The sequence below is a fragment of the Myodes glareolus genome, chromosome 6 (assembly GCF_982192425.1).
Source record: "Myodes glareolus chromosome 6, mMyoGla1.1, whole genome shotgun sequence".
NCBI classification, from domain to species: Eukaryota; Metazoa; Chordata; class Mammalia; order Rodentia; family Cricetidae; genus Myodes; species Myodes glareolus.
The window spans coordinates 1,359,972-1,375,277 of record NC_142031.1 but is presented as its reverse complement, the minus strand read 5'-3'; the positions used below and the strand labels follow the sequence as shown (position 1 = coordinate 1,375,277).

General features: G+C 53.5%; 1 protein-coding gene and 1 long non-coding RNA gene across 2 annotated transcripts in view; one reads left to right on the top strand and one right to left on the bottom strand.

Annotated features, from left to right (window-relative positions):
* Prkcz (protein kinase C zeta) overlaps positions 1-9,287 on the bottom strand; it is a 110,863-nt gene extending 101,576 nt beyond the window's left edge. Inside the window, exons 1-4 of the mRNA XM_085690180.2 lie at positions 9,095-9,287; positions 5,295-5,416; positions 4,155-4,244; positions 2,514-2,564 (exon numbers count right to left, since the gene is read on the bottom strand). Coding sequence (XP_085546306.1) covers positions 2,514-2,564; positions 4,155-4,244; positions 5,295-5,416; positions 9,095-9,165 — 334 coding nt within the window. The 5' untranslated portion in view covers positions 9,166-9,287. The remainder of the gene's footprint in view (positions 1-2,513; positions 2,565-4,154; positions 4,245-5,294; positions 5,417-9,094) is intronic.
* Positions 9,288-9,390: 103 nt separating this feature from the next.
* LOC146894061 (uncharacterized) lies at positions 9,391-10,226 on the top strand. The gene is made up of 2 exons (XR_015001977.1): positions 9,391-9,961; positions 10,054-10,226. It is a non-coding gene; the product is annotated as an uncharacterized LOC146894061 (long non-coding RNA).
* Positions 10,227-15,306: the final 5,080 nt, after the last annotated feature.

Sequence of the window (15,306 nt, the reverse complement as noted above, 5' to 3'; positions counted from 1 at the left end):
TGTCCATCCATCTCACACTGAAGCTCACAGAGGTTCACCCTTGTCACTTAACATCTCACCAGGCATGCCTGGCGGGGGTGGCACACGCCTTTAATCCCAGCACTCGGGAGGCAGAGGCAGGCAGATCTCTGTGAGTTCGAGGCCAGCCTGGAACTGGCTGGAACAGAGCGAGTTCCAGGAGAGGCTCCAATGCTACACAGGGAAACCCTGTCTCAAAAAACAAACATCCCACCATGCGGACCCTCTTCATTGATCCTCAACAAAACTATAAACACAAATGTTTTTGCAGGCAGCGAAGTCACGCGGTTTTGGCATGTCAAAGATGGGTACAAACATCAGGTGGAAAGGGATACACGCTGGGGAAAACAGAACATCAGCACCCAGAGTGGGAGACCCTGTGTCAGGATCCTATTGTTTAATACAGTCCAGACCACAGGGAGATGAAGGCCTTTCTATACCCCAGTGCACCCGCCAGCCAGGGAAGGGACAGTCCTAAGTGCGAAAGCAAGACCCTGGCTTGTCAACCATCCATCTCCTGTGGTACTCAGCAGTGTCTATCAGAGACTGAGCCACCCCGGCAAGCATCTCAAGGACCTTAAGGCTCAGCCACATTTTCTGCAGGCCCACAGGACAAAACAGACCCACCTCGTCACACCCAGCTTCCACTTCAACAGAGACCCCAAGCTCTTAGACATTCAGCGGCACTACCGTATGATAACAGGCCACCCACTCAAAGGACCCTCCCTACAGCAGCTACATGCAAACAGGAAACCGACAGGCTTGCACCCTGGGACGGAGCTGAGATAGAAGCACAAAACCTCTATAAGGCGGAACACATAAACATAATCTTATTACCACGGCCAAAAATCCACCCAGGTGACAGCCAGGCACCACCCGAAATGTCCCTGCTCACCGCAGTGTGAAGGTCAAGGAGTGGGACGGACAGGATGACCTTGTCGTCCCTCGTCAGCTGCTTTGGCTTGCTCTTTTTGAAGATGGCGTTTGTTGAGCTATATGTTTTTTCCTGATCCTGTTTTTTTTAATTTTAGAACTTTGTTATCATTGTGTGAGCATATGTATGAATGTATGATGTATGTGAGTGCAGGTATATGTGTGCCATAGTGTGACGTACGATGTGTGTGAGTACCATGTGCTGTGTGTTTGGAGGCAGACGACAACTCAGTAGGGCTGACTGTCTCCATGGGCTGCAGGGATTGTACTCAGGTCATCAGACAAGAACTGAACCATCTTGCCAGCCCACGCTTTACGTTACTGTTTTACATACTCATACACACGCCGTCCAGATGCCTGTCCCTCCGTGGGACGCGGGCACCCCAGGGGGGGTCCTGAGCATTAGGGAGTATTCCACAAGGACGTGGAAACAACACGCTGGCCACCTGCCCTAAGGACTCTACACGGGCTACCTGGGACTTGGGCTGGAAAGGCCCGTGTCATGGGTTTCATACCACCCAGTCTGCCAAAGGCCTCTTTAGGCAACACCCCATAAACACACATACACGCCCGACTGATAATCTCACCTGGTGTCCTACCCTATGGCCTTGGGCTGGTTCCCCATCCCACAGGAGGCAAAACGCATGGCCTAAGCACCTGCCTCCTAATTGCACTGGGTTGTGCAACCTCAGGTACTTCTTCATCAGCCAGGAAAGCCAAGAGTTGACACCCCCAGGAGCCTGTCACCCCTTAGTACCCAAGCATGGCCTCCAGGACACAATCAGAGGCAAAAGCAAAGCTCCCCGGGATCCCACCACTCCTGGGACCTGCTTCCCTCATCTTCAACCAACAGACCAGAGGGGGGAAAAAATCAACAGATCAGCACAAGACAGGAAGAGAACAGGAAGGCCAGGCCCGGAGTGGTCCGCGTGCAGCAGATACAGTGGCACAGATGCATAGGTGCAATGTCTGGGCGTCCTGGCCTGGGCATTTTCCTCATGGGACAAGCCAGGGTGCTTTGTGGACCTTCTACTGTGCCACCTGACAACCAGGCCGACCACACCTCTTTCCCTTGCCTTCCCAACTGCCAACAAAGCACCAGTCAGCCGTATCATATCCATGGAAACCGGGGGAGCCAGCCAAAGTAAAAAGAGCTTCTGAGGTTACGGTACTGTTCACGCTGAGGCTGGATTCCTCATGGAGGTAAAGGACTCGGGGTCCCATGGTTTCATACAAGGCACCCACCCACCGCCCTGATTCAATGGACCAGCAATTCTACCTGTAGCACATGGCGCGTGTTAGAAATTTAAAAACGGAGCACTCGGGCTGGAGGGATGGCTCAGTGGTTGAGAGTACTGGCTGCTCTTGCAGAGAATCTGGGTTTGATTCCCAGCACTCACATGGGGGCTGATAACTATGATTTCAGTTTCAGGGGATCCGACGCCCTCTTCTGGCCTCTGCAGGTACCAGGTGCTCATGTGGCTCACAGACCCACAAGCAGGCAGAACATTATATCACGTAAAGTAAAACAAAGTAAAATTGAAAGGAAATTGAACACTCACTGTCTTCCCCAGGACAAGGCATGCCTGGCTGTTCTGGGATGCTTGGGAAAACTGGACAGAAAGAAAGAAAAGGACAAGGTTAGTAACAGTGTATCAGTGTACCATTAACACCATTTCTCAGGCAAAGTCCTGCCCTGGTCAAAGCGCTCTCCACAGTCCCCACGAGACCACTCCTGGAAGACCTTCCTCGGCAGAACCTCAAAAGTCCACGTGGTCAAACCCCACTTGCATGGTTCCAGGGGAAAAAATGCTTTTGGAGAGCAGAGCTATCAAAGGAAAACTAGCAGTTCTCATGAATAAAGTAACCCAGACACAAGAAAGCGCAGCGATTATCTTGAAAACCAACCTTTAAAAGCCGCGCTAAGGACTGAACCTGGGGTCTTGAGAATGCTGGGCTGGCTCTCTTCCACTGAGTCTACGTCCTTGGCCCTTCCTACTTTTTATTTCAAAACCAAGTCTCGCTAAGCTGTCCACGTTGGCATTCAAACTCTATAGCACAAGTTTGTCTTGAATGTTCTCAGTCTCTCTACCTCCGTTTCTCTACAAGCCTGTGCCACAGGCCCAGCAGAACGTGTGTGTGTGTGTGTGTGTGTGTGTGTGTGTGTGTGTGTTTGTCAGCACGACGGCTCAGGATGTAAAGGGGCCTACCATGAAGCCTGAGGAACTGAGCTCCGATCCCGGGGACCTATGTCATGAGGAACCAACTCACGGAAGCTGTCCTGTGATCTCGACACATGGATTGTGGCACCCGTGCATGCACACGATAGACAAATACATGAAACGATACATTTCTAATTAATTTATTTTTTGTGTACCTGTGTGTCTCTGATTCCACATGCACATGGGAGCCTGCATAAGTCAGAAGAGGCACTGGTTAGCCACCATGAGTGTGCTGGGAACAGAACCCAGGTCCTCTGCAAGAACAAGTGCTCTTAACCACTAAGCTATCTCTTCAATCCCATAAATTTACTTTAAAAATACGTAAGTGCTAAGGGATGCTTACATATGCTACAAATATGCACTGTTCTCATTGGTGAATAATAAAAGCTATTTGACCAATAGCCAGGCAGGATAGGGTTAGGTGGAACAATCAAACTAAGGAATGGGACGATGAGGGGCAGAGTGGAGAGAGACGGGAGCAGCACCCAAGGAACAACATGCCAGCAGACGGGTAAAAGCCATGGCCACGTGGCAATAGATTAATAGAAATGAGTTCATTTAGATGCAAGAGCTAGTTAGTAATAGGCCTGAACTATAGGCCAAACGGTTTGTAATTAATATGTTTCTGTTGCCCGCTCTGTTCACACATAAGAACATCATAATGTTTTCTACCAGCAGGCTCCACGTGCCTTCCCAATCATTAGGCAGTCAGACAAAGATCCCCATCATTGAGGAGAGCCCCTCAGGCTATGCTCTGGTTAGTTGTGTACACTTGACACAAGCCAGGGTTATCTAGGAACTTCAACTGGGACAAGGCCTCCATCAGATTGGCCTTAGGCAGGTCTGTGTGACTTGACTGATGTGGGAGGACCTGGTCCACTGTGGCGGTACTGCTCCCGGGTAGGTATGTCTGCTTCAGTCATTCATCTCGACAGACCGAGCGAGCGGACAGACGAAGAGCCTGCCCTCCAGCTCACTCACCATGGATGATGAGCACTTCATCCCGGCCCTGACACACCAGGCGGAAGGCCTCCTCCAGCTCCATCTGTGAGGACACGGTACAAGGGTCGCCTAGTGGGAGGAGGTAAGAGGCACTAATGAGATTACCGAAGTATGAAGGCAAAGAGAGGTCTGAGCTACTCAGCACTTCAGACTTGTCTGGGTGGGCAAAGTCTCACTGTTCATGGTCAGCACAGAGTAAGCGTGAGAGACTTCACAACAGCCATCCAAACCAATAAGTTTTTTCCTTCGTGGGACCTCAGCTTCCCATGTAAGAACCTATCAGCCCCCAGAAGGAAGTCATGTTCACTCACAGCCTTGGGAGCTCTAAGAGCCTGCTAAGCAGCAAGAAGAGCTAGAACTTCCTCCCTCCCAGGTGGCCTAGGTAAAGGAAAAGGTCCTTGCCCTCTAGGCTTGATGGATAGTGAGATGCATACAACCAGCCCCATGTACCAGTAGTTCTGCTGAAATGGGGGAGGCCAAGTGTTCTGCCTGCCCAATGGTGCTTCCGACTGGCAGCTGTAGTCAGTTGTCCAAAAGGAGCCTCTCCTGACCTCCCCCAGCCCCGTCCCGTCCCAGGTTTCTATGAGTCTGAATGTGGGAAAGAGGAGGAAGGACGAAAGAGAGACAAGGATAGAGAGACACAACACAGAGAAAGCAAGAGAGACGGAGGAGGGGCAGAAAGGAGGAAGAAAAGAAAGCAGAAAGGGAAGAAGAGAGATGAGAAGGGAGAAAAGGAAGTAAGAAAGTGAGAGACGGGAAAGAAGGGGAGGAGAGAGAGAGAAATCAAGAGGTGGGAAACAGATCCCTCGTGGTTCTAGGGAAATGAAGAGCCAGGCCTTCCTAAAGCAACTGCCAGAACACCCCAGAGCAAGTCAGAGACGAAGCTGTATACGCTGGGGGCCAGGAGGGGCACAAAGCTTCCCCTGCAGCTGAGTTGCGTCCGCCACGGAGCAGGAACACCCCCTTTTTGTCTTGCTTTTAGTGCTGCCCCGACTGCCTCAGGCCCTATCTACCCCTGTTTTTAAGAACTGTTGGCTTTAGCGAGTTCAGCTGTACTTGGGGGAGGCTGCCTAGCCAAAGCCCTGGAGTTCAGACTGACCATCCCAAGACGGGGGCTACCTTCGCTGTCCACCCACTTGAGGGTGAGCGGGTGCTGCTGGTGCAGGCCACACATGTCTCGCACTTCCTCACAGAGGTCCTTGAATGTTGTCGTGGCATCCACACTGGTGATCAGGATGTCCCTGGGACAAAGAAGACAAAGGATATCTGTCACCAGGATCTCATCTGAAGTCGACCAAACGCTGCTTTTAGTTGACCAAGTTACTGACTAGAAAAATAAACATCTTCCCCAAAGACAATATGATAGCCCTGCCCTCAACACAAAACAGAACCAATGACGATGTGGGCTGGACAGATGGCTCAGCTGACTACTCTTCTGGACAACTTGGGTTCAATTCCCAGCACCCACATGGCAGCTCACAGGTATCTGTAACTCTAAGATCAGACACCTTTACACAGACATACAAACAGGCAAAACACAATGCAAATAAAATAAAAACTTAAAAAACAAACAAAAACAGCCACCATGACTCTATGAAGGACAAAGTTTAAGTGACCAATGGCGCCCCTAGTGGAGGCCGGGGGCTAAGCAACTGTAACTATGGGGCACCAAACAAAACCCCAGGATGCAGACCTAGGTCCATTTGCTTCATTCAGGTAAAACACCATAGTCAAGCCTTTCCCCAAAACCTTGAAAACCAGGGTGTGTTATCCAGAAAAAAAAAAAAAAGAAGAGGAGGATAATTAATTAGTTAATTAAAGCAGCTCTTGGACATCTTGGCAGGACCAGACCCACCTCTGTCCCAGCGTAGCTGTGAAAATTCTAAAAGGAATGCTTTTTGGCAACATCAAATCTCAGAATGCCCTTGCCTTAAAAGATAAACTTCTCATTCCCAAATGGGATTTAGATCTCTGTAGTAGGAGATGGCTCAGAGACATGTTCTGGAGGAGGAAAATGAGAAGGGGGGGGGCTCCCCTATATTCCTTATAAGGAAGGGCAGCAGCAACAAGTTTCCATGGGAACTAAGCAGGAACCACACCCTCACTGGAGTCGCAGAGAAAAGCAACTCATGCCTCACAACTGCGGAGAAAGAACGGCTCTGAAACAGAAATGCCAGCCAGGGTTGCTGTTGATCCCTGGCTTCCCCATTGGGCTATCTAAACTGGGTCACACAACTGTCTATAAACAAAGTCTTTGTCCACTGACAACAGGATCCAGCCCCCCACATGCCATCCAGGGCCTTCAGGGACCTGCCTGGCCCATGGATCTCACCCACTCCGTAGGGCCAGGGAGAGATGTCCCCAGATACCCCCTTTTCTACCAAGACCAGCCAGAGGCCCCACAGAAGAACTGATCCTGCTCCTAACCACCACAGCCTGTAGAAACTGAGGCACAAGAGCCTCCAACATCCAAGCCCCCATCCCCAGGCGCCTGTCACCTGGAGTCACCCTGACAAAGCGCCCACACTGCCCAACACACTCAGCACCGGCCAGCCTTGGGAATGGGGACTCTGGAAATCAGGTCTGCAATCCTTGGATCTCTTCCTGAACCCAACTGGATGCCATCCTCCACCCACACCCTTTAGTGCCCAGAGGACAGGCGTGGACTGCTCCTGTGAGACCCCCAATGCTTCGGAGGTGCCAGACGAGGCTGAACTCCATCACCCTGGACACATCTCGTCTGAGTCAGAAGGGTGAGCTCTAAGTCAGAATGTCTCCCAGAAGTTAGGCCCAGCCTGGAAGGACCACTCATCCCTGACTCTGCCTCCTGCATCTTCAAGGGCCACAGCAGGTCCTCCAACACGAAAGTTCTGAGGCGAGAGCCTCAGAAGGGAAGACATCACCACTGTCTGTGATGTCTGAAGCTTCAGAAAAGCAGGCACCTCGGCTCTGAATGTCAGGCTCACCTGTAATCCCCTGAGAACACGGTGTGGCCTGACACCCCTGGAATACAGGTGACCACGGGTGGTAGCACTCTGATGTCAAGCGTCAAAGGAACGAAGGACAACAGGAAGACAGATGGCGGCCACGTTACACTGTTCTAAGGACAGGACTGTACCTTTGACTCTCAGCAGTGGCTCCAAAATCTCCCTCAGGGCGGTGTCTTACCTCGCAGCCCCAGAACACTGCCTTCCCAGACAGAAGGCCCCCTCAACCCACAACCTTCACAGCTGAGACAGTATCTGCGTTTCTTACATCACTGTCCGGGGGGCCCAAGCTCTAGAGAGGGACCCAGATGGCAGATTTCAGGGTAAATCGGGGGGCTGGGAAGGAGCCCCGTCTAAGGGGAGATGAAAGGAGAGGGGGGAACAGAGCGAGCAGGGAATGGAGGAGTGGACAGAAAGGGAAGAGGGCAGGAAGGGGTGGAGAAAGGGAGAGAAGGGAGGTAGGGAAAGGAAGAGGAAGCGGGGCTTCACTTTTGTCAGCTGAGGAAACCGGAGTCAACAGGTTGAATTACACCGCCAGTAACCAAAGTGCTCCCCAGGGGCAAAAGGGAGGGAGGAGTGGGCAAGACAGACAAGTCCAGGACAGGGGGCACTGTCCAAGGTGAGCCGTGACCCCCCAAGGTGCTGGCTGAAGCTGCCCTAAGGGAAGGGTGGATCCCTCACCCAAGCCCTTGGCTTTAGTAAGGGCCAATCCTGAGCATGCTCAGCTCGGGGGTTCCAGGCAGGGGACACAGTCTCTCAGCATTAACAGTCACTACAGAATCCACAAGCCTGACGACAAGGGGTACTCCAGGCCTGAGGCAGGTCCCCAGAAATCCTTCTTCTTCCTGGCAAGTCCAGGATCACCAGAAGTTGGCCATATTTCCACAACAACCTGTGGGGCCTGGCAGTTCCTGGGGCTGGAAAGCAAACCTCTCCCTTCTTGTCTCTGTGGCTGAGATCGGCCACTCAGTAAAACTCCCAGGAATGCCGAGAGCCCAGTTCAGCCACAGAGCCAGCATTCCACTCCACTCCCTTCCTCCTTTCCAAGAGCAATGACCCTTGACCCTTGACCTGGGAGTACCCAGGTCAGTTCCAGGAGGCAGGGCACCGTTGGAAGCACCCGAAGCGTTAGGGCCTCCGCCGCCTTCTGTCTACACAATCGAGGCGACAAGACCATGGGATTTCCAGACGAGCCTGGGCGGACCAGCCACCAGAACACCGACGCCATCACTCCGCTCCCATCACTCAATGATCCCGGGCAGCTCTATTGACCACGGTCAAGTGCCCGATGCCCCCATTTCCCCTGAACGCAAGGTGGAATCCAGGGCTCAGGGAAGGCCAGCCCCTCAAAACCATCTCCAGGGAAGAGACAGAAGGATTCATCGTTCCTGTCTTTAAAGGGGGGCAGGATTGTATTCTTTCCGCATATCTTCAAAAAGTTCTCCTGTCCCGCAAACAAAAGCCGCGAAAAGTGCCCTTATGTTCCTACAACCGAAGGCATATTCTTGCGGGTGCCTTCACCTGGCTCAAAGGTTTCCCTTACACCTAAACCGAGACCCATTTAAACTGCCTTGGTTTGTTGTTGTTGTTTGTTTGTTTGTTTGTTTAACGTACCAGAAGTTTCCACAATCTGGTGAAAACTTTTAGACGTACAAGTCTGTTCCTTAACGCCCCTAACCAACAGCTGGCGACCAGGGCGAGGAGCGCAACAAGAGCGGCCCGCTGCGCGCTCCCCGGAGAGACCCAGAGACCCGGAGCGCGCCCCGCCCTCGAGGCTTCCCTCCGGCCACCTCCAAGGGCGCCACTGCAGCTCCCGCCGCCGCCTCCCCGCCTCCTCGCCCTGACTCCCGCGCACGCGGCGCCCCCGACAGCCCCGAAGCTGCACCACCGCGCGCCCCGCCTTGCCCACCGTCGGGCGCCGCGCGCGCTCACCCGCCGTAGTGCGCCTTCAGACGGACGCGGCCGCCGCTCCCGTCCATCTTGGGGTCCATCCTGCTGGGCATGGCGCGCTCCGCCGGCCGCCGTCAGCGCCGCGTCCAGGGCGCTCGGGCCATGGCTAGCGGCCCCCCAATGCAGGGCCGGGTTGCCAGGCGGGGCGGACGGCGGAACGCGGAAGGGAGCGCGCAGCGCGGGACCGACGGCGCCGGCCGCGCCAACTCCGCGGAACTTGGGCGGCGCGCGGGGCGGGGGGCGCGCTGGGCAGGGGCGGAACCTGGCTGTCCCGACGGCCAATCCACGGGGGCAGGCGGCACCTGTGGCCAATGAGAGCTCCTCGGGGCCACCACCTGAGCCAATCCTCGGGGGGCCGCACGGCCACGGCCCAATGATGAGCGCACAGGACGGACTACCTGTCGGGCGGAGCGCGGCCACCTGCGGCCAATGGGAGCGCGCGCGGTGTGGCTTTGCCCGGCAACGGGCGGCGACCCGTGTAGCCCAGAGACTGTCGGGCCCCCGGGCGCCGTGCTTCTGAGTCTCCCGGGGCTGTGGTGCCGAAGAGCGGGGCAAACTTGTTAGAGGTGCAACTTGTCCGGCGTTCTCAGGCCCTCGGCATGTGAACTCCGCGGGGTCCCCGAGACTGCGAGCAGCTGAGCGCCTTGGTCGAGGTGCGAGCTGGTCTGACTCTCCGGTTCTAGCCCGCGACTGCAGCGGCATCCCGCGTCCCGGCCAGGGGAAAGCTGTCTGCACTCGCTGCCTCTGCTCTAGCTCGCTTCTCGGCAGACAGATCTGGACAATCGTAAAGCATTCGTACTCCTTCGCTCTGTACATTCCACACGTGAGCCTGGTTCTCCTTGGTGCCAGGTACTGGGGTGACCCTGAAGGGCCGGGAAAAAAAAAAAAAAAAAAAAAAAAGCCTGCAGCCGCCCTGATTTTGGATCCTGTGTTCTCCCTAGAAGACACCCGTTGGCAGCTTGCTGATCGGCTGCTTCAAGTGCTCACCCCCACCCGCCAAGACGGGGTTTCTCTGACTGTCCAGGAACTCACTCTGTAGACCAGGTTGGCCTCCAACTCAGAGATCTGCCTGCCTCTATCTTCCGAGTTCTGGGATTAAAGGAGTGCTCCACTACCTCCCATCTTCAAGTGCTTTTTTTACAAAAACGCTTCCTTCTTTAAAAAAAAGGGGGGGGGGAACACCTCTGATCCCAGCAGTAGGGAAGCTGAGACAGGAGGACCTGGAGCCGTTGGCCAGTCTGGTGTGTCTCAGATAATTAAACAACAACAACAAAAGAAAACCTTTTTAGCCTCTAAATGGTTTCTCTGTAATCTCTGAATAGACGCCTGCCAGAGCTGTGTACCCTCCTTATCCTCACCCTATCTCTGCTTTCTTTAGAACCCTTGCTTCGCCCCACTTTCACTACCGACTCCAAGGCTATACATGTAATTGTCAGTTCTCAATTTAAAAACCAGTTATGAGACAGCCTCTCTGCAGCCCAGGTTCTCGAGTGCTGAGATTACCAATGCCTGTGACTACTCTGAGCTCTCACATGCCGGTTTGTTTTAGCGCTGGGAATTGAACCCAGGACCTTGTACTTGCTAGGCAAGTACTCTGCCACCAGCTACTTCCCTTGATTGCCTTTCAACTTTTTGGTTTTTTTTTTTAAAAAGATGTATCTTTATTTTGTATATGCAGATTGTTTTGCCAGCATGAGTGTTTGCACAGATGTAGAAAAGGGAATTGGGCCCACCCTGGAAATGGAGTTACAGACAATTGTGAGGTGCTGTGTGGGCGTGGGAATCAAACTCAGGTCCTCTGCAAGAACAGCCCATGCTCGTAATCACTGAGCCGTCACTGAAGCTCCCCAACCCTTATTTTATTTTTGAGACAGCCTCTCACTAGACCGCCTGGGTCGGAGCTGGACCGTCTGTGCCTCAGTCTTCCAAGTAGCTAAAATGACAGGCCTGGATTGGGCTTTGCTGCTCAGGCTTTTTCTTACTTTTTTTATTTGTTTGTTTTTTGAGACAGGCTTTTTCAGCCCTGGCTGTCCTGGAGCTCGCTCAGTAGATCAGGCTGGCCTGGAGTTCTATCTGCCTGCCCCTGCCTCCCAAGTGCTGGAATTAAAGGCATGCACCTTTGACGGCCACAGACAGCCACTGGGTGCTGTTCTCCAAAGCTCTGCCCACCTTCCTCTGCTCACACAGCCTTTCTATTTTATTCTTTATTTTTGGTCATTTGAGACAAGGACTTCCTCTGTGGCCCCAGCTGGTCTAGACCCTCCCAACTCATTAAGGACTGCTATGCCCTGTCACATGACTGTCAATCTGGGTGCCCAGGCTCTCAGAACTCAGATATTGGTGGCTTTTCAAGCAGATGCTCTCCAAGCCCTGACCGAGCCTCACCTTCCTCCACATCTTCCCAGCCCTCCTCCTATCTGCATGCTCCCGAAAGTTCACTCAGCATACCTGTTCCCAGGGCAACCACTGCCAACCCTTTCCTCCAAAGGCTTCTGTGCCAAAGCCCCCCACCTCCACCCCAAGACCTCCCATACCCCCTGCTAATTCTCTCAGGTTCACCTCCAACATGTTCTCACAACCTAACTCTAGACCTCCTCTCTGTTCACCATGTCCGTTTGGCCTAGCTTCCCTCGCTGTGCCGGGACTGTTATTCAGTGTCTGGGTTCTTAAAACAAACAAACAAGTCAATCCATGATGGGGTTGTAGTGCAGAATTAAAAGCCTCTGGCAGAGACTAGAGACATGGCCAAATGGTGAAGAGCGCTGGTCGCCCTTCCAGAAGACACAGGTTTGATTGCTAGCACCTATGTCCTTCTAAAACTCCAGTTCCAGGGGATCCAAGGTCCTCTTCTGGTCTCTGTGATCATCAGCACACTTGGCATACATACATACATGCAGGCAAAACAGCCATGCATATAATTTTTTTAAATTAAAAGCCTTCAGTTGTTCCTCTTGCTCTTGAATGAAAACCGTGAAAAACGGGCCACTAGGCTCACAGGACCTGGGACCCACTCCTGTCTGCTGTCATTGTCCCCCCCATATTCATCCTGACTCTTCCACCCCACGGCCTTTGCGTGTGCTCTAAGGATCACCTTCTCCGACATCTGCCCAGGCTGGTGCCACATGTCTTCGGGTCTCTACCAGCACACCCGATGCCCATGTGAGCAACCTGTGCCCGTCTCTGCAAGGGAACTGGACAGGAGGTGACCTGTGGTGCCTGGCCATGCACAACAATCTTGAGCCCAGGTAGTAGTCCTGACTCCCTCGGGACCACATGTCATGATTCTAGGAAAGGTCTGCTGGCCACCAGTACAGCTCCCGGTGCAGAGTCCCACAGTCAGCCCTGGAACCCACTGTAGTGTTTTGGGTACTTCCTGATGTACTGGGAAGAATAAGGTATGCCTTTGGTGAGCTAGGCAGTCTGATGGGGAGGGATGCTGGCACCTCTCGAATTTCCTCCCTGGCCTGCTGACCACTGGAAGAAACAGCATAGTCCTGTCCCAGCAGGCAGGATGGGCGACTGGGCGTGTCCCCAGCTGAGTTCCACCAGACACAATAGCAGGAGCCACTGGGAGTTTTTCCAGCCCGAGCGGCCCTCTCCAGGGATGTCTCTTTGGGAGCCTCAGTTCTGGGAGAGGAGACTGGGGTTACTGATAGCCTCTAGTTCTGGTGAGGCAAAGCTGGGCTTGCTAGCTTTTGGAGGGGCTCTGTTTTCCAGGGTCCCAGTCTTGGAGCATGCACGGCCACAGGGGTGCCAGGAGAGTGTCTTGCAGTGCGCTAAAGGTTCTCATCAGAACAGAGGGCTGCGAGCCCTAAGGTTACCCCAGGGTCCTAAAAGCTTCCCTAGTACTTACCCATCCCTCCCTCTGGCCTGCCTCTCCTGATGCTGGTATTTGCAAAGCAAAGCACCCCCAGGCCTATGAGAGCAGGTCCCAGCAGTAATTCCCACAGTCAGAATCCCAATCTGTGAGGCTCCAAGGCGAAGGGACCTGCAGGTCTCCCCTGTGAATGAAGTTAGTGTGTTGTCTGGCAGTAGATGACAGGGTTTGCCCCCCAAGTTCATCTGTCACCCTCCCCCTCTTGCTGGGTGTTCCCATGGTCTCTCCAGGTACCTGGCACCCAGTGTAATGAGTGGGATTCCTGGGGCTGCAGGCTCTGTCTGCCAAGGGAGGACAGGGTTACCACCAGCTTCCACGGACACCAGACCATACCAGGCACCGTGTAGTAAAATGTCAGGCTTTAAGAACTCCCTCCAGGGTGGGTAGGGTGTGGAGGTGACCCCAGGAGCAGACAGGACAGAAGAGACTGCCTGGGCAGGTGAGGGCAGGCCCTTTCCGACCCACTTCCTGCAGTTTTTGTGGTTCCCCAAATTCTACAGACACCGTATACTGCCATAGTCACAAACACAGACTGATTTACAAATGAAGAGGGTCAGCTGGTTGTAAAAATATAAATCGACTTCTACAGATTCGGTGTCGGAGAAGGTGGGTTAGCACTTGAAGCCCCTTCCCCAAGGCCTTGGTAGGTGGGATAGGTGGGGACACTCCCGTCTCTTGAGACTGGCTTATGGAAGATGTCTATTGCTCCATGACCAAAAAACTTGGGGAGGAAAGGGTTTATTTTGCTTACATGTCCCTATAACAGTCAATCATTGAAAGTAGTCAGGTCAGGAACTCAAACAGAGAAGGAACCTGGAGGAAGGAGCTGCTACAGAGGCCACGGAGTACTGCTTACTGGCTTGCTCAGACTGCTTACAGTACCCAGAACGACCAGCCCAGGAGTGGCACCGCCCACAATGGGCGGGGCGGGCGGGGCGGGGCGGGGCGGGCGGGGCGGGCGGGCTCCCACCTCACTAATTAAGAAAATGTCCTTCAGGCCTGCACACAGCCCAATCTTGTGGAGGCAGTTTCTCAGTTGAGGTGCCCTCCCCTCAGATGACTACAGCTTGTGTCAAGTTGACATAAAACCAACCAGCACAGAGCAATCGAGTAGACACTTCCACCGGGTGTGGAGAAGGGAAAGGAGGCGTGACCATTGGCCTCCAGAGAGTTAAGTGAGGGTTCCTCCCTGGAAGGCGTGGTTCTACCAGGCCTGGGCTCCCATCTGGGTCCCTGGTGTCTGAGTCTCCTGGAGCCCGCAGGGGAGGGGAAGCATTGCTCACCCTTCCAGATGTGAGGCTGACCTGAGTGGGGTGTGTGTGTGTGTGTGTGTGTGTGTGTGTGTGTGTGTGTCTGGCAGGGACCCACCTGCTACAGGAAGAGCCCAGAGCAGCTGATGACAGGCTCTGGGCCCTCAGCTGCGGGAGGCGGCTCAGCAGATGTTTCCGTTCTTTGTCAGGGATGTAGAGACACTGACAGAAGTGACAACACCCACTGCATTCACTCATTCATTGGTATTGCTAGAGGTCCCAGTAAGCGCCAAAAGTTGTACAGCCATAAGTCAGCATTGTCCGCTCACGCAACCCGCGTGCCAGTAGAGACAGGCCCCGCCAGTTCTGTAGGACTGGAGCTGTGGCTCAGTGGCTAAGATCACCTGCCACACAATCATGAGGAGCGTACCCACATTACAAACTGGCTGTCCAGAACCTCTGTGAGAAAGGCAGAGGCAGGAGGAGCACCGAAGCTTGCTGGTTTTCAGTCCAGCACGTGGTCAGGGGTTCCTTTCCATTGTTGTGATACACCATGACCGAAAGCAACTTGGGGAGGAAAGTTTATTTGGTTTAGATTTCATCCAAAGTCAGAGTCCAGGGAGGAAGTTGATCCAGGTAGGAACCTAAAGGAAGCGGTGGAGGGAACCTGCCCTTCTGACTTGCTCTGTTTGCTTTCTGACACACCCCAAGGTCACCTGCCCAGGATGGCACCTCCCACAGTGGGCTGGCGTCTTCTGCACCAATCTTTAGTCAAGAAAATGCCCCACACCCTGAGGGCAGTGGGGGTTGCTGTCATGGTGCTCATCTTTAATCCAGAGGCAGGCAGATGTCTGAGTTACAGACCAGTCTGGTCTACAGAGGGAGTTCCAGGACAGCCAGGACTACACAGAAAAACTCTGACTCAAAAGAAAAAAAAAAAAAAGCCCACTGGCTTCCCTACAATCCAGTTTAATGGGGACATTTTCCCAAAATGACTCAAGCATTGTCAAGTTGACAGAAAACCAACACACACAAATATACTCACACATATGCAAACAAATAGATGG